The sequence below is a fragment of the Carassius gibelio genome, chromosome B18 (genome assembly GCF_023724105.1).
Source record: "Carassius gibelio isolate Cgi1373 ecotype wild population from Czech Republic chromosome B18, carGib1.2-hapl.c, whole genome shotgun sequence".
NCBI lineage: Eukaryota > Metazoa > Chordata > Actinopteri > Cypriniformes > Cyprinidae > Carassius > Carassius gibelio.
This window is the reverse complement of record NC_068413.1, coordinates 777,103-804,177: the sequence shown is the minus strand read 5'-3', so window position 1 is coordinate 804,177 and position 27,075 is coordinate 777,103. Positions and strand designations below refer to the sequence as shown.

At 37.4% G+C, this 27,075-nt stretch overlaps 1 protein-coding gene across 1 annotated transcript; it reads right to left on the bottom strand.

Moving 5' to 3' along the window:
- Nucleotides 1-920: 920 nt before the first annotated feature.
- On the bottom strand, nucleotides 921-26,999 carry LOC127977870 (semaphorin-7A). The gene is made up of 14 exons (XM_052583053.1): nucleotides 26,822-26,999; nucleotides 26,238-26,377; nucleotides 25,896-25,943; nucleotides 25,381-25,476; nucleotides 25,225-25,303; nucleotides 18,362-18,457; nucleotides 18,105-18,226; nucleotides 11,513-11,676; nucleotides 10,627-10,732; nucleotides 10,320-10,494; nucleotides 8,838-8,947; nucleotides 7,107-7,252; nucleotides 6,639-6,667; nucleotides 921-5,439 (listed from the first exon to the last, which is right to left on the bottom strand). Exons 1-14 carry the CDS (start codon nucleotides 26,916-26,918, stop codon nucleotides 5,069-5,071), a joined length of 1,779 nt encoding a protein of 592 aa, XP_052439013.1. The 5' UTR covers nucleotides 26,919-26,999; the 3' UTR covers nucleotides 921-5,068.
- Between the last annotated feature and the right edge of the window lie 76 nt (nucleotides 27,000-27,075).

Below are 27,075 nucleotides of genomic sequence, written 5' to 3'. Positions count from 1 at the left end.
GTTTGTTCACTCAAAAACTGAGGCGATCAAGCTCATATCAAGGAGACTTACAATCAATCAGAAATACATAACCGGTGCATGCTGACATAAAGAAAACTAGTTGATAAAAAGTCTAATGTTAAAAATACTGTATAATACAAACCGTTTTTAAAAGGGCAGTCATTTCTGACCAGGAACACAAGGATTTTAAGCAGAACAAGGGTTTGAAATAGCTGTGTAAAATAATGTTAAACATGAAGGTTGTTAGTTGTATAAGACGTTGTTCTCAGGGCAAAAGTAAAGCTTTACTTTGTATCTTCAACTGTGTGATTAATTTGTGGTTTTGTATTTTGTCTTTCTTTCTTCACTATGGCTTATTTTCTACATAAATTTCACTTTTTTCAGTTTCATGAACTCATGAAATGCCATTGTTAACCTTTTGTCCTCAAATGAAACTGTAGATACTCGAGTACCAGATGCATTAAATAAGCAAACAAGTTATGAGTATTGTGCAATTTTTTTTCAGGGTATCCCAGATTGTTAAAGTTACTTAAAGTTACACAGTCTCAAGGATTTTTTATTTGTATTTTATTTTTTTATTGTTATAGCATAACACTAGCTACATCTAATACATATTAGAATAATCTAGCAAATAAAATCCTCTATGGCAATATATCACATGCATATTACATTAAAAAATAAACTTTTTTAATAGAGTTAATAAATCCAAACTCTGGTGTGAAAACATAAAAATGCTAAAGAGTCCGATGAACTATTCGTGGTGTTTTTCTGGTCACTGTCAAAGGCTTGGCTTAAGTGTTTCTTTCAGTAAATACATTTTATGCTTTATTCTTACTGTTTGGGATTTAAGAAGATTCTTTCATCTGATGATTTTCCTGCGTTACATGATCAGTGAAATGAGATTCAGACGCTGAGGGAGCTGTAAGCAATAGGGACATTACCAAAGGCTTTAATTAGAAAAGTCAGTGTGTGAAATGTGAACCCCACCAACACTCGAGGGGAATAAATGGCTAATGACGTTTTTATCATGAAATGTAGAAACATTGATTCCAGTTCCCTGAGGTTAGAAGAGTGGGTTGCCAGATCCTCTTGTGGGTGGGTGTGTTGGCTTGTTACTTCCCCTTAATGAAGAAAGACATGCATTTTTTTGTTCCATTGAGATTGGAACTTTTGCATATTTCAAGGATATTCACATTACAATAAATACAATGATCTAAATCAGAAAGTGCAGTACAAAAGAGAAAAAAAATGTACATCTTGTTGCAAATCTTATAGATGTTTCTACATACAGTATAAACCAAGATTGGGACAATCTACCCATCACCTCGTTATCACACATTCACATCTATAAATACTCTCATCACTTCATGCAAACAGTCGAGGCATTACATTCAGATTTATGGAGCGTCACAGTTTATAATGAACTTTAAACTCTGATACAATTCATTGGTTATTGTGAAAAAACACTGAATAAGTCACGATTCAACAGCTCTCAGCAAGACTGATCATCCTCATGCTGTTTTGCTCATTTGAACCCAGAGAAGATAAAACACACTGAATTTGCTCAGACAGGGTTTAACCACTTCCCTGTGTGTGTATCTCTTACTATATATATATATATATATATTTCTATATATCTCTAATATTTCTCTATATATACAATAAACACCCACCTCATGTTTTACTTAGTCAAAAATGACTGCCATAAAAATATTGCACAAGTTCATGTTATTTGTCATCAATCTTTTTAGCAACTCTTTTCCTTTTCTTTTTGTAATTGGCATAGGTTTTGTATTTCATTCTGAAACTGATTGATCGTAGGCCTCATTGATCTCAGAGTAAAACATGGCCATTTTATTCACAAATAATGGTATTTGTTTTGTTTGTTCACTCAAAAACTAAAGCGATCAAGCTCAGATCAATGAGACTTACAATCAATCAGAAATACATAACCGGTGCATGCTGACTGAAAGAAAACTAGTTGATAAAAAGTTTTATGTTAAAAATACTGTATAATAAACCATTTTTAAAAGGGCAGTCATTTTTTGACCAGGAACAAAAGGATTTTAAGCAGAACAATTGCTTAAAATATCTAAAAGTCTTTAGATTTGAGGTGTCATTGACTTGTAAGAAAGAAGTCCTTTAGTAACAAACTTTAAAATTAAAGCATCTCTGACCCTAATGTTGAAACCAAAAGTGTTGTGACACCAGTTGTGAAATATTTCCAAACCACAGTGTGTCACAATCTTTAACTCTTTCTTTACAAGATGACACCTGCTTTGGTACTTCAGTGTCTAATGTGATGTAAACATGAAGAAATCGCCGCCGCGGTACATTGTGAACTGATCAAATGAAATGTTCTACCAGTTTCTACCCATTTCAAAATCCTAAATGATAAATTATTGAACTTAACACTAGTCCTGTAGAAATAACAATCACGTCAGGCTACACAGAGATATTAATATTACATTCATTGCATACACTAGCAGTTAAACATTTAGAAACATCGATTAATTCATTTCCTCATGTTAAAATAACAGATATAAACTCTTTAAATTAAGCAACTTTTTAAATTATCATTTGTCTACTAAAATTCTAAGTAGAATGTTTTTAAAAAAATCTTGAAATGTTTTTTTTTTTACCTACTAAAATTATTAGCAAATTTATAATAATTACTAAGGTACTACTAAATTTTGTAGAAATGTAATTTTTCTGTAAAGTTGCTTTGTAATGATTTGTATCATAAAAATCGCTATATAAACTTGAATTGAATCGAATCAAGCACAAACTGATTCTCTCGCACATCGACCTCGTTAGTTTCATACTCTTGTCTCTGATGACTGTATATGGCACGTATACAGAAAACATCGGGAGTATTTACAGCACATAACCGTGCAACAAATTGACCCTTATGACTGGTTTTCTGCTCCAGGGTCACATTTACACACATATCCATGTTCCCAATATATGAGCGATTCATCAGTGCAAGGTGTAGAACAAACACTGAAAACATCAGTAAACATCAAACCACTCATGACACCAATTTGAGCTTTTAAATGATTCTATATGGCAATAATATTCAATAAAACTAAAGTGCTCTATTTTTATGTACTAATTTTGTACTTAATTTACTAACAATGATTATTTTAGATAAACTTAAGTTTAACGAACTGTGCTATTTTGAGACAACATGAATAGGAACTAAAATGCACATTTAAATTACTTTCTCTGTTTTTTTTAAAAATGCATTTTTTTCAAGACTAATGTTTACAACAACTGGAAACTAAATACCTTTTTTATTTTAAATAAATCTTTCTCCTCCTTCCCTCCACTCTCAGAGATGTACGTTTCCAAACTTATCCTGTCCAATCATCCTACTACTTGTCCACTTGATCCGATCCCCACTCACCTCCTTCAAGCGATCTCTTCTTCAGTAATACCTTCACTTACTCATGTTATCAACTCCTCTCTTCACTCTGGAACATTTCCCTCAGCATTCAAGCAGGCTCGGGTAACCCCACTGCTTAAGAAACCATCTCTAAATCCAGCGCTTCTTGAAAACTACAGACCGGTATCCCTTCTTCCATTCATTGCAAAAACACTTAAGCGAACTGTGTTCAACAAGCTTTCTATGTTCCTTGTACAGAACAACCTCCTGGAGAGCAACCAATCTGGCTTCAAAAGTGGCCACTTAACTGAGACTGCTCTGCTCTCGGTTACTGAAGCCCTGAAACTAGCAAGAGCAGCTTCAAAATCCTCAGTACTCATCTTACTGGACCTGTCTGCTGCTTTTGACACTGTTAATCACCAGATTCTCCTGTTCACCCTCAGAAAGATGGGCATCTCTGGAACTGCTCTCCTGTGGGTTAAGTCCTACCTCTCTGACAGATCCTTCAGTGTGTCTTGGAGGGGTGATGTTTCTAAGTCACACCACCTTGCTACTGGGGTTCCTCAAGGCTCAGTACTTGGACCACTTCTCTTCTCCATCTACATGACATCATTAGGATCTGTCATTCAGAAGCATGGCTTTTCTTATCACTGCTACGCTGATGACACCCAACTCTACTTCTCATTACAACCAGATGACCCGACGGTAGCTGCTCGCATTTCAGCCTGTCTGAGTGACATTTCTAGCTGATGACCATCACCTACAACGACCGGGTCCTGCAGATTTGACTTAGGAAGATTAAACCCTTCCTGCACAATGCAGCAGTGAGGGTTGTCTTCCATGAGCCAAAAAAAGCTCGCGTTACTCCTCTCCTCACCAGGTTACACTGGCTACCAGTAGCTGCTCGCATCAAATTCACAAAAAATTTGGTGATGGCACAGTGGATAAGACGCATACCATTGGTCGGAGAGACCTGGGTTCGAATCCACTGGTTGACACCAATGTGTCCCTGAGCAAGACACTTAACCTCTAGTTGCTCCAGTGGCGTGTGACCTCTGACATATATAGCAATTGTAAGTCGCTTTGGATAAAAGCATCAGCTAAATGAATAAATGTAAATGTAAATTCAAGGTACTGATGGTTGTCTACAAGACGACCACCGGCACGGCACCAACATACCTAAACTCACTGGTTAAATCTTATGTGCCCTCCAGAAGTTTGCGCTCTGCAACTGAATGACGCCTTGTGGTGCCATCCCAAAGAAGTTAAAAATCACTCTCACGGACCTTTTCCTGGACTGTGCCCAGAAAGTGTCAGCTAAATGATTAAATGTCAAATGTAATGTAAATAAATAAATAAATAGTATATTAAAAGCACATTTAATTTCATATTCATAGTGTCCCAAAATAACACAGCGGAGTACACTTAGATGATCTTAAGTTTAAGTACTAAAGAATCTTTTTTTGTATATTAAGTACAAAATTAGTGCATGAAAATTGAGCTTTTTTTTTCTTCTTTTTTTTACCATTTTGAGACCATGAATAGGAATTAAAATGTGCTTTTAAATGTCTATCTCAGCATTTAAAAAATGCTTTTAGTCATTTTAAAAATAGAGCACTTTAAGTACATTATGGAAGTGCCCTTTTTTTTTTTTTACCTGGGAACTTCAAGGTAACATTTTCAGAAGGTGAGTATCAGAAGAAGAGTAACATGAGAGGCTGTGAGCAGCAGTAAGAGCGCAGGAGAGAGACGGATTGCTTCTGAGCGGCTCATGCTGAGCTGGTATTCCCTGACTGTCCTAATATAGCCTTCCTCTGAAGATACACACCTGTAATCCCCTTCGTAACTTGTATTCATGCTGTAAATGAGGTAAAAACAGCCCAGCTCAGATTGAACACAATCCTCAGGTGTTTCATCGTGGATCCAGTGGTATGTGGCATGGAGTGACGTCACTGGACAGAGCAAGAAGTGTTTAGAGGATGGAGGGACATGGAGAAGCTCTGGCGTCTTCAGTCTGTTTTCAGTCTTTGATGGTGAAGCTTGAGGCTTCTCTGCAGAACAGATGGTCATGTGATGCGTTTATTAAAGTGACATAAATTGGTAAATCTATGTGTCCCTGCAGCACAGACGCAGTCATCAGTAGCACAGGTATATTTGTAGCAATAGCCAACAATACATTGTATGGGTCACAATTATACATTTCTCTTTAATGCCAAAAATGTATCGGGATATTAAGTAAAGATCATATCCCATTAAGATGTTTTCTTATTTCCTATCGTAAATATATATAGAATTAATCAATAGTGAGTTGAGCGCACTATCAAAGATGCTGCCAGTGTAGACAGCTGCCTATGTGGGACAGACATGGTTTACTCTTTTAAAAAAAAAAAAAAAGAAAATACTGGGTTCGACCCAATTTTGGGTCAAATATAAATACGGGCTAACTCAACAGGTGGGTTACATTTTTACATTTTACATTACATTAAGTTTGTAACCCAGAAGTTGGGTTAGTCCATGTTTGACCTAAAGTTGGGTTGAAAGAACCCAGCATTTTTTAAAATGACATTAAAGAAAATGCAAGTTTGTTGTCTCTTTTAAGGGCTGCAAAATTGTGTCACAATGTGATTTTATAATAATGTGGCTATAAAAATTAGAAATAATACTAACGTAACCATGTGCAGACCTAATTTTTATATTAGGGGTGTACCCATTTTGATTATACAAGGGGCATTTTGCTATATATACAGGATTTTGCATGGATTGGGTGCAAAATAATCATCACTTATTGATAAAACACCAGCGTGGCACTATTCCCTATTGTTTTTAGTCATTACAAAGAGGGACGTACCTGAATAAAAATAATACTTATATTGCAGTTGTTATAAAGTCAAGTTATGAAGTTCGAGTCACTGGATCCCAAATCAAAGTCAAGTCATTTTTTTTTATTTTGTCATTAAATTTGGGAGCCCCCCACCTCTGACAAATGCATGACACAAACTAGACCGGACGCAGAGAGGGAGTTGGTGTCATGTAGACCACAGCATTAAACCTGAAACTCTGTAGATGGTGATCTAGATTTGCTTGCAATGGAACTGTGGTGGGGGGAGTCGCATTAAAATTTTATTCGGCTACACCTTGTTCAGGAAATACAATGTTCGGGAAGTTCAGGAACCGTTACACTCAGTTTGAGACCACAGTGATCATGGCTAATGTGAAAAACACCAAGTAACCAAAAAAGAGCTATACTTACCACAGCTAATGATATCCTGGACTTGGCTTCTGTGGAAAAGAGAACACATTACTGAGGTGGTGCTTGTTTTATTCATATCATTTTTTTTTTTGTAAGTGAATCATGTGGTGTGGTTTTGCTTGGGTGGGGGAATTTATGTTCATGCTTCAGTGGTAGAAAATAAGGTCTGTGAGGTTTCAGAATGATTGTAGGTACCGTGTGCAATCTGCAAGTCAAGCATCACTATTTCTTGTGCTTAAGATAATTTGGACAAACCTCAAAAACGTCTGAGACTTTAGTGTGTAACTCATTTTGTAGATCACAGAGGGTCAAACCAGCATGAAACCACTTAACACTCCAGCATCGCTCCACAACTCTTTCAGTCCATTAAATAACTATGATGAGCTTCAGTAACAGTGGTTTTGAGCATTTGCTTAAAATACAAGTGTTATCAGGAAGGAAGCAGATGTGTGTGCATTGAGGTCTTACGTTGCAGTTGAGGTGCACTGCAAACCGTTCCAAAAGCAGTGGGGGTCTCGAGATAATGTGCATTGGTTGCAGTCATCTCCATAATCATCACATCTCTGTAGGTCAATCTGAACGACCTCATTACTGGAACTCACATACAGACGCTTCTGAGAAATTGAACAGGATAATGAGTACAACAGCTGATAACATGATAGAATTAGATGTGTTAAAACTGAAGATCAACATAGATTTCAAAGGAAACTAGTCTAATAAAATCAAGACACAACTGAAGCTCTTCATACATTTACATTCAGAGTAACTGAAAGTACCTATAACTGTAGACTGCCCTGTGAAACCTTGTGCTTTGGGCTCATTATTAATACAGCCGATCGCTGTTACACTGAATAACATCTATATTTTTGCATCTAGTTTTGCATTGCATTCAAAATAATCCTTTCATCAGATTATGCATTCCCTGGGAACTGAACCCATGACCTTGGCGTTGCTAGCGGCATGCATGCTATACTGGTTAAAATTGGCATCAATACTTTTTAAAATTTGATTACTGATTTAGGTACTTTTGGACACTATGAAATAAATTTTATTTTTTCTCAAATTCCATTGTATTTTGACCAAATTCTGTCTTTTATCTGACTTCCATTTTAATAATTTAATACAATTTTAACAATAAAAAAATTCCTCCCAGAAATTCTGGTAATCAAATGAAAGTTAAAACTTAAGATAAAGTTCATGTGTTCACGTTCTCAGACATGAAATCGTGAATCTTATGAAATCATGCACACTTCAGTATGTATGTAGTTAACAAATACCGTGCATCTGACACTCAGAACATACAGTGGTTTAGTATTCACAGACACTAGACCATAACAGGTTTTAATAGACCAACGCTACTTTGGCGTCATCGAAGGGTAACGCCCCTTTTTGGGGGAAAACAAACGGATTCCTGATACAGAACTCCTCCAGGGACCTTTTGTTTTTCATTGTTTCTGATGTGTACAGGCCTACACGATTACAAACAGATATTGTATAATATTTATATTGTTTAGTCCTAGCCTGCGAATATTTGAAACTTAAAATCAGTTAACAGCCAAGGTAGCATGCCTAATGAGAGCTAACATTAATCACGTAGCTACTAGCAGCTTCGTATTTCTAACTACAACAAAACTGTCAATAGCTTAAATCAAGTGAAATATGATCCAAGTAAACCACCGACTCCTCTTGACGTGGTCTCATCGTCTAGTTTATCATACTGTGAGTGTGTTAATGACAAAAATAGGCTACTTGGTGATTCCACGAGATAATGGTAACGTTAGATGTCCATATTTGGCCACTGCGTGGGGTTATTAATCCAGTTTTCGACCATTTCAAAGGGAAACCTCTGTAAACACCGTATCCAGTAGCTTCATTAAATACCTCTCACGGTCCTCGGCCGGCAAAGAGAGTGTGTATGTTTCTGCCATATTTGCTATCAAGAAATTAGAGCAAGTTCTGTATCAGGGGAATCCGTTTGTTTTCCCCCAAAAAGGGGCGTTAACCTTCGATGACACAAAAGTAGCGTTGGTCTACGCCGTTATTCTAACATACTTTGGATTCATTCACCCAAAATGTAACAAATTCCATGATATTCCATGTTACGCAGTGAATTCCATTTTCGAGTCATAGGGCTCTAGTACTTTTTGTGTTCCTGCTTTGGTTTGGAAGTGAGAAGTTGGGTATTATTTTGTGACGTACCTCCGAAGCGTCCAGCAGCATGCTGGTGATGTGCGTCCTTCGTGGAAACGGCAGATACTCCGCAATCACAAAAACGGGATCTTCCCGCACTTTATGAACCCCTCCGCTTTCTGTGAGAAAATATTACAAAAGGACATTAACTAATCTGTCTGTATAGGGAACTACCTAGACATCATGCTAACCATCACACGCACATCACAAAGCGATTTACTTAAAAGTGCACCACTAACACAGTTTATTCACATTAAGTTTTACATACATGTTGCTTCTGCATGAAATAATCATGTTTTAATTACATCATTTCCACTTAGCATTTTACAATGCATTCTGTGACTGTTATATATTAGATAGCATAATTTTGTGATGTAGTGTTTGGAACAACCTTCACGTCTGATGCCTAACAATGACACCTACTTAGCTCACTAGGGTTTGTTAGTCATTAGATTTCCTGCAGCAGTTAGACATCTAATGTGAAACTGGTTTAAATCAACATGAAACTGCATTTATCCCATTTTAACTTCTGTTATATGACTGACCTATGAGTGAAACAGGATGTTGAACGATAAGCACTACATAATAATTGACACTTATGCACAACTGGCCTATCGATAAGCCCCTCCCCTCGAACGGAGATGAGCCAATGGCAGTTGAGTATCAGTTGCACAGGGATTGGAACTCGGACATCTTTAGTTTTCAGCTCCATTGAGAAACAATGGAGGATCTGAAGCTTGCATTGGTTTGATGGTGTTTATGCTACAAAAATGGAAAAACTATGCACCTGTGGCACTGGTAACACTGATACCAGGTCTCTTGAGAGGATAGGTAATATAATTTAATTTATAAAATTTCTAAACTCAAACAGCTAAATGTCCCTAGGCATGAAAAAAAATGCAGAAGTTTTTGTTCAAAGCAACATTTCGGAAATTTTATATTTATATATGTTGTGCTGCTTAACATTTCTGATGCTTTTTCTCAAGATTCGTTGATGAATAAAACATTCAAAAGAAGAGTATTTGTTTAAAATATAAATATTTTCTATCAATATACACTACCGTTCAAAAATTTGGGATCTATACATTTTTATTCTTTCTTTTTTTATATAGAAATGAAAACTTTCTATTTAGAAATACTTCAAAAACTATTCAGCAAGGATCTGTTTAATTGTTAAGAGGTGATAGCAAATATTTATATCAATTTACTTGTTTTATTTGTATGATAAAAATCATTGCAAAGCAGCTTTACAGAAAATGTTAAGTTTCTACATTATATTTAGAAGTAGGTTATTAGTGGTGGCTATGGCAGAAATGTAAAATTACAGTGAAGTTACAAATTACACGTAATCAAACACATGGTGAACACTATTAACAGCAATGATTATATAATTTACTTCCTCTCACTGTTCCATCAGTCCCTGTAAAGCAGGATCCTCAATAAAACCAAACCAATAAATTCCTCACGGTTCACGGAGACAGATTGACGTACCTAGAGACAGAAGCAGGACGGTGTGGTCTCGTACCCGGTCCACCTGTATATGAGTGTAATGGTGGTGTCTGAACAACAGGGGGCCGTTCTCTGGCTTCACCCAATCCTTCATCTCTGGACGATCCTTCATTAACCCCAGCACTTCAGTGCTTAGACGAGTACTGTCCGCAACACACTAAAGAAACCACAAGAAGTTAGTTGAAGGATAATCTAGGACTACAGCTGGGCGTAATATTGTTATGTTTGGTGAGGAACCAACTCAGTTGAGATTTGCTATATATTATATATTGATTCAGGGATGGTTTACCGTTCCAGGCCGGTGAGTCGAAGGAACATTGGTGGCGTTGAATTCAGAGGAATTGAATATCCTGCTGATTTCAGTCAAGCTATAAACGCACACAGCGCTCATGTTCCTGTAAATAGAGACAGATCGACAAACTTGAGACACACGCAAACACATCAGCTGCACGCTCTCTCTTTATTTTATCAGTGTTTGTGGAACTGTGTCAAATAACCTATGTTTCCTTGAGCTTTTAACACTCAACTGACTGTGGCTTCACAAGTTCATGTGACTCGCTAACAGTTATTTTATGTGACGCCAAATTCAAAACTGAGCATTTGCATTTGGCATTCATTTGAACTTGATACATTGATACATCAACTATTGAGGCCAGTGTTGGGGAAAGTACTTTTTAAAAGTATTGCAATCCAATATTGCAATACTACCTAAAAAAGTAACCAATTGTGTTGCTTTTTATGGAAAGTAATGCGTTATGTTTTCTCATATGGCCTGAACTTGCTTGTTTAATGTTGACTTAAAAAGAAATTTTTGGCAAATTGGAATGATTAAGCCTGAAATGTAAATGCAGATCAAACAAACCTTTCAGCTGTGCTGCCCCTCGTGATTGCATTAAGTTCAACACTTTTACTTCAATGAAACACAAATTATATGTTTATCTAAAGTTGCTTTTGCTGCTTGGTATGTCTGAATTGGATCATTAAAGGTCAGCAGCAAAGGCACTGGTTAATAACGTGATTAGAATGATTAATTATTGCTTATTCTGAGTTTGAAACTCACTGTTTTTATTCATTTTGAGAAATACTAAATCTGACTGATTGAATGTGATTACCCCCAACACTGATAACGTCTGATCACCTGAAATACAAAGTATGAAATCAAGTTTGTGTCTTACCAATAGTTTTTGAAGAGCGCATAAATTTTTATGTCGTTGTTTGTCTCTATTGTGGCCACATCTATCATCTGAGTGAATTCATATTCTTTCCCACAGAACAGACGGTTGTAAATCGTGGATGTCCAGCTGCTCTGAAGCAAATTTTTATTTCCGCCTTTGTCATTCTGAAACAGATTGTGTTGTGTTTAATTCAGTGATTTGGTGCTTTTTGGAGCCTGAAAGCTTCTGTGTGCCTCCGATGTATATAAAAAATCAGCATGAAACTTCTGCTGAACATCTGTTCTTCCACCTAAGAAGGTTATACAGATATGAAGGGCTTAAAGATTATAAAAACAACAATCAGGTTCTGCAAGTGTTTCTGCATTGATTTTAAAAATACTGAAACTTCATAAGATTTCTCAAATAATATAAACAAGGAATTTCAAACTGAAGATTTATTATAATGCAAAAAAATCCACTTTATCAATACGTCATCTTGTAAGAAAATATCTCAAATGCTGCTTTTTAAATCTTTGACAACATTTAAGCTCCCAGAACCTGCGTTTGAGATGAGCTTGTTATTATAGAAACGCTACCTTTAGCACAAATGTGGCTGTGAGTTACTGAGAAACACGCAGGTGTTGCCATTAGTCAAGTGCATTTCCTATCTACTAAAATAGCACGTATTTAAGGAAGTCAATGATTGCAAAGGAAGCTCAAGCGTTCACACTTATTGTGTTTAGAGACAGACATGCAAAACACAAGAACAGACTGCATTACAGATACAGCAGATGATGTCCATAAATGGGCTGAAAAAAGAAATGATACCTACTGTTCCAAAAAATACTTAAATGTAATGTATAAGCCAGATCATTTCAGTTTTTTACGTCATATACACTATTGGTCAAAAGTTTAGGATCAGTAAGATGATGTAAATTAAGCTCAAAAGGGAAATGTATATGAATAATAACAATTAGTAGTAGTAGTAACTGTAGCAGAATTAAACTGCCATCAACAAATCTGTTCATCCATCGAACATTTAGCGTAATATCAACTCTAAGAAACACTATTTTTGTGGCCACAGAAAATACTTTCATAAAGTATTAATGCATTAGAACATGTAGCCAAATTGGAATCGTAAATGGACATTGATTTGTGACGCAGAATCAGAAACTCATGTAATTTGTGCACAAGAGTTTTATTAACTACAAACTAGTCTAAAAAAATAAAAATAACATACAATGACTCATACAGGGGAAAGAGCAAAATGAGACTTGGATGAAACCATCAGGAAAACCAGAGAAGGAAGTTATGAAAAGAGTCAGTTAACCACCTGCTTAAAACCATCAATGCCAATGGGGTCTTCAGCTTATACTCTGTTCGTTTAGTTAAATGTACAATACTTGCATTGCCTTGGCCTGGAATGAGTGTCTGGATGCAGTCTCAGATCAAAGCCTTGATGGTTTGGTGGTGTAGGAGTCATGCTCATGTTCTTCCTGGTTTGAAAGGCAATGCATTCCAAAGATGTTCTGACTCGATAGTGATTGGGAGTTTCTTCCGTGGAAAGTGAAAAAGAGCTAAGAGAGACACTAGGATCCTTGGTGAATGGAAAGTCAAGGCCGAGGGCCTGGCTCATGCTTAGGGTGTCCTTAGAAGCATTCTAGCCCACATCCTCATCTGGAAGACAAAAGACTTAGCAGAAGAAGAAGAACAGAGAGGAGGAGCAGAACTGTGCATGAGGCTTTTAAGGTCTGGGCAGGTTCACGCCTCTCAAGATGGGCTTGTCCAATGAGAAAGGCTGAAATTCCAAGCGGGAGATAGGAAATAATGAAGAATTTTATGGCCCTTTGTCTGAAAGCATAGTAATTTGCATATGTAACTCTATTGAGAGTAAATGAAAATGTACTTTAAGGTTTTAGAACTATTGCCTTTGTACCAACATATTATACACACTCTCGTTTAGTTTACTCTTCGCTGTGATTATTTGTTAATCTAAAGAATGATTGATTTGTTAAATCAAATGACAAATGGTGTGTCAGATTGGTCCAGACAATACAAATATCCCCCCTTTCGGACGATTTTGTCCATAGAACGTCAACAACGAGCGACATCAAAGGTGCAGAACAATCGGACACACACCTGCCACTCTTGGCTGGGAGACAGTGGTGGCTCTCTGATTGTGGTGCTGTGGTGGATGCTGTCGGGCGGTGTGATGTAGTGGTGTAGGCTGTAGCAAGGTGCAGATCCTGTTGAGGCTGTGTCACCTGCCATCCTGAAGTGAGTTGGTCTGGGTAGGATGGTTGTTTTGGGTGTTGTTTGCCAGTAGGTTCCAGGAATCGCAAGGAATTGTTGTAGTGTGCAGAGAATTTCAGACTGACGTGATGGTGGCAGGAGGGCAGCAGGTGGTTGTTAGCCCTCTGTTTTGCTATAACGTCACTAGAAATCTGATGTTTGCAGTGTCGCTTTGCTCTTGTGGCGGCACTGACTTGAGCTTGCCTGAGTTGTGTTGGTAAAGGTTTTTAGGGACGCTCCTTCCTTGGAGGGGTCTGATGCGGTGTTGCGTTTGGCAAAGAATCAGAAGGTTGTCCTTCCAAGAACTCATCAAACAGGTCAGTTGATCAGTCCTTTATGTTGGCTGGTTTAACCTGCTGGTAATTTGATTAGATGTGTCCTCAAGGTTGAGGGCTTTGAGTGTTATTCCATGTACTGTTTCAGGGCTCGCCTTAATAAATCCCTTTCCTTCTGCAGCTGCAGAGGATTTCAGGAAGCTGACTTCCCGAAAGTCAGTTTCCTGAAATGTCAAACAGAGCTTTATTTCCCCCCTTTGTATCTGTGTACAGGGGTGCTGGATGTGTGGCATGCAGCAGTGAGCCTTTTATTTGAGTCCATGCACAGTCTGGGGTACTGTTTCAGTTCTCTCTGAATCATGTCAAGTTCCTTGTTCATGTTGTAGAGTCAGAGTCAGAGTTTGGACTTCTGCCCTGGCTGCATGCAGATGGCCTTCTAAGACCTTAGATCTGGTGTCTCTCTCATTAAGTTCCACAAACACTGTTTTTAACAGTGACTTTGTGTGAAACAGTTCTCTTTCCAAGTCCTGTCTGGTGGCTTATTCAAGCTGCTCTTGGTCTCCAGCAGCTGTTAGCGCCTCCTGAAGACTGGTGATTTCCTTCTGTTGCACCATTCTGTAAGGTTCCTTGCATCTGTTCTGTGCTTTCTCTTGTTGAGCAAGTGTCAGTTCCCTGTAGAACTGAAGTTCAGTTCATTTACATCCTGTATAAGGCCTGTGAGGCTGTGGGCCAAGGAGAGGATGATGCTGGTTAGATCCCGGTGGTTCAGGCTAGGTGTCAGGTGTCCACTTCTGTCGCTGTATCGCTGTTCCTTTCTCTGCCATTGCAGGTTGTTGGCTGCTTTGGGCTAAAAAATGTCCATCAAAGTGCCCTGCTGGGTTTCCAGGTGGTCCTGTTGAGCTGACAGGGCTGGATGTTTGTGGAATGTCTGCCACATATTGGCACACTTGTGAGGCAGAACGCATATGCCAGTATGTACAGAGGTGTAACGCTACCTATATGGTGAATGGCTGCGTAGGCCATGTAAGGTGTGGATAGCTGGTGAGGGACAACTAGTGAGGTAGGGTGCTATGTTTTTGTGCTTTTCAACACAAAGGGAGAGTTTGAGTAACTTTGTAAGCAGGGGTCTTCTAATGACTGGACTATACATGTGGTAAAACTATTTCTCAAAGTACTGATGGTTCACAGGTTGGCTATGAAGGGATCAAATAAAAGATAATAAGATTGAGGGATAGGGCTTTCCTTATTTAGTTTAAGCTAGGAGATTTGACTATGCAGTTGTCAATTACGTAATAGCCTTAAGTGCTGAGAATTAAAGAGGGATAGAGCAGGAATAGGATTTAGGCTACTAATAACCTGTACGGCTCATTAAGGATACAACAGTTACTAGGACTGCTATAATCCTACTGTATACCGAGATGGTGATGATCAGATGAACTAAAATAAGGTAAAAGTAAAACGAAAAGATCCTAATAGCTGTAGTAAACTAAAAGGTAAGTAATAAACAAAATTATTTGATTAAATCTCAGTTTTAATAAAAATCAACTAAGCTGAATTGATACATTTTAAATAAAGGTTAATTAATGGAAATACAATCAAAAGAGGCAGAATGAAGCCAAAATAAAAAATAATACAACTAAAACCAAAGTAAGTGTTAAGGGACTGACCTAACTGAATCCAGAGAAGGTGATAGCATAAACAGGAAGTGAAACCATGAGTGAGGGGGAAGAGAGAGAAAGAGAGAAGGGAGTGGTTTGAAAATTAGGCCCAATTCCAATTCTATTTTATACCCCTTCCACTTCCCCTAAGGATTGGGACACCACTACTATGCCATCACACGTCATGATTCGTCGTCTAGCTCTTACAATACACACATATACTGCTGGTCATTAGAGCCTTTAATTATCGTTCTGTATTAATGAGCTGCTTACTGATACACACACACATATCGGAAATCGCGCAGCTCACACATCCAGGAGAAAATAATCTTGTCAAAGCTGCCCCATGACTTTTATTAAATACAGTTTAAATACTGAATCGCTACATTATATTTTCCAGCGACGAGAGGATACAATCGCTGTTTTTAGGTAAACTCACTCTAAAAAGATAAACGCACAGACGAGAATACACGCAACTTCCATTTCTCTCTTTCTCTCTCTCTCTCTTTCTCTCTCTCGAATAGGCAATATTTGAGAAAATGGTTTAGCGATTTCTAATTATTGGGGGGATTAGCCCCCATCAATGCTGCCGAGATAATTCATACCCCTTCGTTTGAAGTCTGGTCCCGAAAAATCTTCGTTGAAGGGCTATCTGGCCCTTCCACTTACCCCTACCCCTCCAACCAAAAGAGAATCGAGACACCCATACCCCTTCACGTGAACGCGCAAAACGGAGGGGTAGGGGAAGGGCTAAGGGGTAGAATTGGGATTGGGCCTAACACTTTACACCCACACCTATCTAATGGTGCGTTCAAGTCATGTCGGATACATCGTATTTATGAGTCAAAAACACATCAACAGCAACATAAAGTCGTAATTACGAGAATTTTGTTTAAGCTCAGAGTTTCCGAGTTGGGGGCGTGTCAACGAGAAACATGACGACTGTTGCGATGCGGCGTCTGTTGTTGACGGTAATTTTTTAGTTGAAATTGATAGACAGGATTGCAGTATAACAATTAATACGTTTTATGTGATACAGATTAAGGTGGCTTCATAAATTATAAAAAAAAAATTAAAAACACAAAACACACCTGATGCAAATTCTTTGCTCGACATTTTCTATAAGCAGAGTTAACAAACCTTGTTGTATTTTCTTGTAATTTATTAAAAGAGGGTACACTGCCATCTTGTGTCGACTAAACTGACTTGAACGTACCCGACATCGAATTTACGACTTGTCAACTCATAAGTACGAGCTTCCTAGGAGGACTTGAACCATGAGTGTTAGTCAGATGCTAACAGCTAGCAATTTAGGTAAACAGGTTTAGCTTAGCCTGAATGCCTACACACAGTTCTTTGTGTACACAAATGTCTGTGACGTGTGCTGTTATCAGAACCTGAAGAGGCTGCTCTCAACTTCCGCGGTCAGATATTGCTAAGAAACAGATGGGAGTTTATATCAAACACAAGCTGAGCAGAACTTGCTCTGCTGTAAACATCCATTGGAAACTAGTCATTTATGAAGTATTACATACAACGTCATTCACAAATCAAAGCAGCACATCCACTTCACAGATGATGGCAAATTACTAGTTAGCTAGGCTAGAATTACACCATTCATTCACTATTCAACTGCATCACTTTAATGACTACAATTTCACCACGCATATTCATTCATGCCACCAATCTGAGATTTCTTTGCCAGATATAAGATTTATGCCTTCATGAGAAAAAGAAACTTGTAAAAAACATTAAAAAGATTTCTGATCCCAAACTTTTGACTGGTAGTGTATATCTGAAGTAAACATTAATATAATTAATATAAATATGCATATGTAAATGTAATTTACGCAAATAACAGTAACTGTCATTATATTATTTGACTGTCAAAATTATATTTTGTGTTCCACAGAAGGAAGTCACTAATACAGGTTTGGAGCCACATGATGGGGAGTAAATGATCACTGTTTTTATTTTGGGGTGGAGTATCTTTATCAGGTTAGATAAGGATAGGGAGCATCATTAATTGGGTAGCACTTTATTTTACAGTCCTGTTCCTCATGTACATACTATGTACTTATTATAGTAATTACAATAACTATGTAATAACAAGGTACTAACCCTGAACCTACCCTTAAACCTAACCCTACCCCATGTAGTTACCTTGTATTACCAGAACTTTCTTAGATAAATACACTGTAAGTATACTGTAAGTACATGTACTGTAAAATAAAGTGCAACCATTAATTGCAATCATATTTTGCACTAATTTTTATTAAACCATTAACAAAACATAAAGCTTAGATGGTTTTCCGGACATGAAGACTTTATGTGGGCTTCAGTAAAATGACAAATTCACTTCATGATTTCTGGGGTGTTTCTGCTCACCATGCAGCTCTGAGAGACTCGTGCAATCCACTTCTCACCATCTTTACTTTTGTATTTCTCTGCGAAGAAGGAATAAACTTTGTCTTCGCCTTTACCAGCGATCAGCTTCAAGTATGTTTGCTCTAAAGGAAAAAACAGCGCTGTTTAGAATCAGAACAGCATCGTTCTGATAATTATATTAATTTATTTCAGAGAAAAATGTAAATTCTCACTGTGGCAGTGAAATGTGTGTAGAATTGTTAAATCTAATTTCTCACCCGTTTGACTCGGCTGAGGCCAAATGTTGTCATTTTTGTCATTCTTGTTTATTCTGTACAATCCCTTCTCAGGCTTGATGAAGTACAGCATATTATCTGAAAGACAGAATATAGAGATCAGACAGGACGCCACATGTAGAATATAACAAGAAATGATTTTAATTTTTTACCAGAATGAAAATGAGGTATCCACCTTTTTCCTGATGAAAAAATGGGCACCGCCATTTGTAAATTCTATGGGTGTAGCTTCCGGTTTAGCTGTACAAAACAGTTAGTTTTGCTGATTGATATTGACAATTGATGTGTCCTATCATATTATTGTTATCTGTTCTCTTAATTAAGAAAACCCTGGTTTGTACTGCAAACAGTTTTACCGTTTACCGCACGTTATTATTCTCCTCGTTATTTACCTATAGCGGCTAATGAAACGGAAGTCTCACCCACAGACTTACTTCCACGTTGAGGAAAAAGGTGGATACAGACTGTTAAAAACATGCAGACTCAAGGAAAGAGTTTAGCACATAATGGCTGGAATTAATAGCCAAGTTCCTGTTTTAATAATCATAACCTCTTGTACTCTGCTAATACGAATGTGCCCAACTACACATTTTCAAGTAGCAAAACAGAAGACACATAGGTCAGAATATCAGGATGATATGAACAAGAGCACAGCTGATTATGAGTTTTGGAAAACGAATCCAGGTAGTGAGAGACAAAGAGGAATTGGAGGGGAGAATAAAAACAATGGGGATGAGGTGAAATTTAATTAGTTCCTGGTGTAATACAAAGCACTATAGTTGAGCATGTTCTTCTGCATGCACTGACCACGAGGGAAGTTGGCATGATCTAAAAGATTTCAATACTACTACACAATACACAGACAATATGAATACAATACTTCAGATAACAGAACTTCATTATTCTACGTAAAGGTAAATACTGTAGTGCATGCTGCTCACTACACCCTCAAACTCATTACTGTTTAATTGATTTGTAGCCAGGTATGTACTGTATTTGTGCAGAACTGAGAGACAGAGGAGTCTTTTGTCAGAAAACTAAGAAACTGCTATAACAAATAAAGATACTACCAATTCTGTAATACAATTTGACCGAGGATGCTGAATTAATGAACAGACATTGACTAGCAAAATGATTCCTATTTCTCAAAAGGAGGTTTTTGCAACTGTTTTAAATTGAATTGACTTGATCTTTATGACTATATCAAACGGCAGAATTTTTAGACGTGCATTTAAGCTTCACCTCAGCAAGCGTGAGTAAATTGAGCGGAAACGCTCCAGCCGCCAAATGAGCTTCAGTAGAACAACTGTGAACTTTGGTCTGATGAGTTGCTGTTTTTATGAGATTATGTCAGTAAAACACAATTTCCTGTCTCATTGGTCGTTTTACAGCTTTCACGGCACACAGTACGCAAATAATGAGGCACATGCTCTATCTTACTTTATCATAAATAAATAATAATATTATAGGCAACAGCATACACACCTAGTTCTGTCATCAGCTAATTCATGAAATTACCAAAAAGGTGATTAAAGCTGCAAACTGTGCATGTATACGCAGCACACAAGAAGGTCTCTCAAATGCATGTACTAAAATATATTCTTCAATTGGAGATTATTAAACCATTTAAATGCATTAAATAATAATAATTTTATATTCTGACATTTATTTCTACTATTGACTTCTGGCCTTTTTCACATTTTGTGAAAAACTTCATCGAGTATTCCATGAGCATGCAATTTTGGAAAGCAAGCATTTGTGAGTTTTGAAAAGCTGAATGACCGGTAAAGCAAAAGTGAGCTCCTTTTATTAAAATACCTGGAGCTGAGGAATATTATACAAATTGACATATTCACTCAGTATTACTTGATCTAATTCACAAATATCTCAATTATATTTAAGTAGAAATTAATTGTACTCAGTCCAGTACATTATAGTCAAACACATTTTTATATTGAAATACTGGAGATTTCTGTGCCACCCCAAACTGGTTGCTGGCTGCTCCCTGGCCAGACTTATAAAAACATCCTGAGTACGGCGTCTAAACATGTGATGTAAACGGAAATAAATAATAAACAAATAAACCCAAAAACATCCGTTGTTTTTAATCATTAGGTCTATTCAACTAGTCAACCAGTCAACCATAATTGAATAGTCCTAATTGTATAAACTTTTTAAATCATCTAAACCAACAACATGTATGTTAGACCCTATTCCATCTAAGCTCCTAAAGGAGCTGCTTCCAGAAGTCATAGATCCTCTTCTGACTATTATTAATTCCTCATTGTCATTAGGATATGTCCCCAAAACCTTCAAACTGGCTGTTATTAAGCCTCTCATCAAAAAACACAACTTGACCCCAAAGAACTAGTTAATTATAGACCAATCTCGAATCTCCCTTTTCTCTCCAAGATACTAGAAAAGGTCATATCCTCACAATTATATTCCTTCTTAGAGAAAAATGGTATATGTGAGGATTTCCAGTCAGGATTTAGACCGTATCATAGTACTGAGACTGCTCTCCTTAGAGTTACAAATGATCTGCTCTTATCATCTGATCGTGGGTGTATCTCTCTATTAGTTTTATTGGATCTTAGTGCTGCGTTTGACACAATCAACCACAGCATTCTTTTGCGTAGACTTGAACACTTTGTTGGCATTAATGGAAGTGCATTAGCATGGTTTAAATCGTACTTATGACCGCCATCAATTCTTGGCAGTGAATGAAAAGGTATCATATCGATCACAAGTGCAGTATGGAGTACCTCAAGGCTCAGTACTAGGGCCGCTACTCTTCACGTTTTACAAGTTACCCTTGGGAGATATCATCAGGAAACATGGTGTTAGCTTTCACTGTTATGCTGATGATACTCAGCTCTATATTTCTTTATGGCCCAGCGAAACATACCAATTTGAAAAACTAATGGAATGCATAGTCGATATAAAAAACTGGATGACGAGTAATTTCTTACTGCTAAATTCAGAAAAATAAAGAGGTGTTAATTATAGGACCTAAAAACTCTGCATGTATTAACATAGAACGCTGTCTAAGACTTGATGGTTGCTCTGTCAATTCTTCGTCATCAGTTAGGAACCTAGGTGTGCTACTTGATAGTGTTAGGATGAAAGAACCTGAGATACTTTGATCTCCTGAGAAACAGACAATACAAACATACACGGGCAACTTAGAGACACCCCACAGATTGGAGGTGCAGGAGACCTCCTTCCCTTCTGTCCATTTTTTTCATATTAAATCCCTTCACCCATGCTTCCTTCTACTCAATCTGCTCAAAATGATTACATGAAAATGTCAATGCAAGTGAACTAACAGTCATGTCTCATTTGAAATGTCTCAGTCCAACTTGTACAAAAGTCTCAATTTTACAAAAGTAGATTAACAGATAATACAGACCCTAAAAGATATTTTGATTACTGTAATGAGAATGCCCCTTCCCTGGGTCCTCCATGTAAATTACCTTCTGTTTCCATTGAATTGTAAAACCACCCAGGCTTGGGACCTGACTTTATTAAATCCCAATTGTTAGTTCCTGTCTCCACCTCAGGGGATGTTTGTCTTTGTCTGAGGCATTCTCTAGCTAGAATGAACCCATAACATGAAGTCATATCCTCTGACTAATGATCAGACTGGAGAGTTTGTGATCATGGGGTACATGTATATACCGGCCGGCATGATACACCCTGAGCGACATAGATTCCTAATCAATGAGTAAATATAAAAGTAAAGACTTAACTAGAATAATCAAATGTCAGCATAATAACAATTAGACACAGGCATACAACCAATTTGCCTTTTCAACATAAATTCTAGGTCATATTAAAATGTAGTCAGATTAGAATTGGATTTAAATTGAATAACTCTGTGTGGTGAAAAGACCAGACACACAGGAGACCTTCAGCCAGCACTGGATACCTTCCTTGGGCCGATTGCCTGCACCTTACAATAGCAATCTTTCCTTAGAAAGCCACGTTCTAGCATTTGTAAAACTGCATTTTTTTCTATCTCAAAAATATATCTAAAATTACGGCCTATGCTCTCAGTGTCAAATGCAGAAATGTTAATCCATGCATTTATGACTTCAAGGTTAGACTACTGTAATGCTTTATTGGGTGGTTGTTCTGCACGCTTGGTAAACAAACTACAGCTAGTCCAAAATGCAGCAGCAAGAGTTCTTACTAGAACCAGGAAGTATGACCATATTAGCCCGGTCCTGTCCACACTGCACTGGCTCCCTATCAAACATCGTATAGATTTTAAAATATTGCTTATTACTTATAAAGCCCTGAATGGTTTAGCACCTCAGTATTTGAGTGAGCTCCTTTTACATTATACTCCTCTACGTCCGCTACGTTCTCAAAACTCAGGCAATTTGATAATACCTAGAATATCAAAATCAACTGCGGGCGGCAGATCCTTTTCCTATTTGGCGCCTAAACTCTGGAATAACCTACCTAACATTGTTCGGGAGGCAGACACACTCTTGCAGTTTAAATCTAGATTAAAGACCCATCTCTTTAACCTGGCTTACACATAACACACTAATATGCTTTTAATATCCAAATCTAAACCAGGAACACTTCCCATAACACCCTATGTACTTGCTACATCATTAGAAGAATGGCATCTACGCTAATATTAGTCTGTTTCTCTCTTATTCCGAGGTCACCGTAGCCACCAGATCCAGTCTGTGTCCAGATCAGAGGGTCACTGCAGTCACCCGGATCCAGTACGTATCCAGACCAGATGGTGGATCAGCACCTAGAAAGGACCTCTACTGCCCTGAAAGACAGCGGAGACCAGGACAACTAGAGCCCAGATACAGATCCCCTGTAAAGACCTTGTCTCAGAGGACCACCAGGACAAGACCACAGGAAACAGATGATTCTTCTGCACAATCTGACTTTGCTGCAGCCTGGAATTGAACTACTGGTTTCGTCTGGTCAGAGGAGAACTGACCCCAACTGAGCCTGGTTTCTCCCAAGGTTTTTTTCTCCATTCTGTCACCGATGGAGTTTCGGTTCCTTGCCGCTGTCGCCTCTGGCTTGCTTAGTTGGGGTCACTTCATCTACAGCGATATCGTTGACTTGATTGCAAATAAATGCACAGACACTATTTAAACTGAACAGAGATGACATCACTGAATTCAATGATGAACTGCCTTTAACTATCATTTTGCATTATTGACACACTGTTTTCCTAATGAATGTTGTTCAGTGCTTTGACGCAATGATTTTTGTTCAAAGCGCTATATAAATAAAGGTGATTTGACTTGACTTGATTAATAATTACAAACAACAGCTGTTTATCAGGTTTTGTAATTATTTCTTTTTCCGCTTACATCACATGTTTTGATGGCGCTGTACTCAGGATGTTTAAATAAGGGTCAACATGCGTCTGTATAGATCTATATATGGACACAATCTCTAGACCATCAGTACACGGAAAGGCCTAGCTACTCTTTAAGTTCCTCATCAAGAAACCACTGAGCTAAAGACGACATGCAAAAAAACTATTGTGCTAAATACGTGCAGAATTTAGATCCTTCTTGTCAGACACTCTCTATAACTGTAGTTCAACCAAAAATGACCATTTAAACCTTCTGAACCCTGCAGAGATATTTATAGCAGAATGTCCAATCGGCTGTTTTCAATACAAGATGCATTTTACGTGCATCATAAGTGCACAAGACCAATGGACTAGTGTTAAAATGCATATATGGTACTTTTTGGAGGTTAACATTCATTGTATGGAACAGAGCAGCTTGAACATTCTGCTAAACATCTCATTTGTGTTCTACATAAGACAAAGTCATACTGTATGAGAAATGAAATGATAGTGAACAGTTTTGTGGTAGCAACATGATATCGGACAGCTCGTCTGTTACGAGTTGAACATTAACAATGGAGTATCAGCAATAAATGATATCATGCAAATACATGAACTACATTATGAGCATCAGAAGCAGACCTGGGCTTCAACACGTCTGCATTGTCTTGAACCAAGCAATGTGAAATAATGTAAAAAAAAAAAGAAAAACACTGTTTCATAATGTTTTACTCAACTCTATTTCTTCAGCACATGTGGTGCAGGTCTGAAGACACCAACATTGTGTAAAAAGAACATATGACCACACACGAGGTATCATTTCTTGTATGGTAAGGAAATCAAAATCCACATTTAAACCATTTGGAGTTCAAGTGTTCGATTTGTGGATTTTTTTGAATGCTGTGTCACAAGTTGATGTGTTTTAGGTTGAGATTTTGGTCAATGTAATGCAACGATTGATTGATTACACCTGTGTATTGTTGTCTATTTATACCATACAAGAAACTATACCTTGACAAAGGCGTTTTGCTGAAACTTTGGTAAAATAAAGAATTATGTGCAGGTGATTGTACTGGTTTTATCCAAAAAGCTTTACCAAGGAACAGTGCTTCAATACTTCAAATCACCTGCTGCTCTTCTAAAACCATTTCAGAAGAATCTGCATTCACAACAGTGTCAGAAAGAGATGGAGCGAGACGGAGGAGCCAAACCAAACAAAGCCTGCACAGTGTGTTCCTGACTAAATAATAATAATAATATACAAAGTAATAATACTCCTTTGTGCTCAGCGTGGGGTTTAACAATAAACTACTCATGGTCAGTCAAGAATGTCTCATGATAACATTTTCTAGAGATATGGACGCTGAATGCTGCCCTTCTTCAATATCAGACATTCAACAAGAAATTAAACTGCCATTATTTTTGCAATTCTACTTCATGCACCATATGTGTGCAAACATGAATGCATTTCAAAACTCAATAAATGATGTGCAATACTCACTAACAAGTAATGACGGCTCATTAATATCTGGCTCATAATGTTCTGACGTGAAGCAATTGATTGAAGAATAATCAGAGCCCTGGAACAAAATAAATGGCTCCGTTTTATACTTCCATATGAGTTTACAATGCATTCAGTAAGAAAACAAGGACATACCAAGTCACAGCACTTTGTATTTTCATCACATAATCCACAAATGAATAGATTTCCATCGACGCCTTCTCTGAGCAGAGAGATCCGGTGTAAACGGGGCTGGAAAAATCAACAGTTAAACAGCTGTCAGTGACCTTTAAAAAGAAAAAACTACCAACAAGCCCTCAAACAATACGGTTTACATCAATATTTAATTATGCATAATAAAAGATGTGTTCATGTAAACACAGCCAACCTTAACCTGCATTTTTACTGAAGTGCGCACACGTGACACTATACTGTATATTATCGAAAAAGAGATTATAAAAGTGTATTCACATCTTGTGAACACTGTGATGATATTACTATAAAGTTAAAAAAATTGTAAACATGGTTTTTCTTTTCAAAGTTATTTGCATGTAATCGAGTAAAACTGGTTTTTTTCAAATAACAGACTCAGATACTTATCACTCTTCTATAAACAAAACGTAATCATGTGGGAAGTGTAAATATCACAATTTCTGTACTTTTATACTCACAGAGTTGTGTGAATCTTTCCCTTTATCCTCACAAAGAGACAGGTTCACCTAAACAAGAGCAAACATGAAACATTACAAAACAAAACTGTGCAAATAAGAGATCATAACAGAAGTATGTTTCATATGTGTTCCACGAGCCATAAACATTACTTTAAAATGAAATGTTTCAAATGTTTTGCATTGGAAAACTGCATTGCATATGTTTTTGCATAATCGTTTAATGTAAAATATCATTCCCTTGGCAGAATAACTAGAGAGATCATCCGCTGGGAACCCTTCAGATGTCATGTACAGTCTGAGATCTACTGTATTATATACTGTATGTGATCAACACGACTGTACCTGATGGGGTTTGGAGGATTGTGTTGGTCTGATGGAATAGAGGACCGTGCTTCCTCCGACCCAGATGATATTGTTACCAGAGGTGCTGACGAGCTTCACCAAATTATTATTACTGTTTTCAAAAGAGAACCTGGTTATACCTGAAACAGAGGAAGACTGAAGTTATCAAGCGTGCAGTGTGTTCAAACAGACCTAGTTTAAGCAGTTCCTGTACATTAATGAAACACAGAAGAGACAGCTGAGATAAGAGACCCGGCGGTTTTGGTGTTAAAATAAAGATCTGTGGGAGTTTGACACATGAAGATGTGATACTTGTATCTCTTTTACCGTAATGTGACTATAAAATGAAACAAACTGTTCATACTAATTACAATTCAAATGAATTAAATGTGTTGTTTGTTTGTTGGTTTTGTTTTGTTTTAACATCAAAATGCTCCTATTTTCCCGATTCTGTACTACAAAGTTGATCACATTTGGATCTAAGCTATTTATTTCAACAGAACATATGTGATTAGCCTTGTTCTTGACAGAACGATGATCTTTGAGAATAAAACCGATGAAATATTGATTAAATGTTATCTTACCTGCATGTGTGACCTTCACTCGAGCTGCTTCATGTAGTTTTGTTGAACTAACATATGAAACACATATGAACAGCGCATAAAGTGATGTCCAGTCCATCTTTAACTCGAGAGATTGTGACAGAAGCGGATCTAGATAGAGAACCAATATTGACTTCCTAACACTCGTGTGTGGGTGTGTGTGTGTGTGTGTGTGTGTGTGAAATAGGCGGGCGTTTGTAAATCCGTCAACATTAAGTCATGAGTAAACTTGTGAT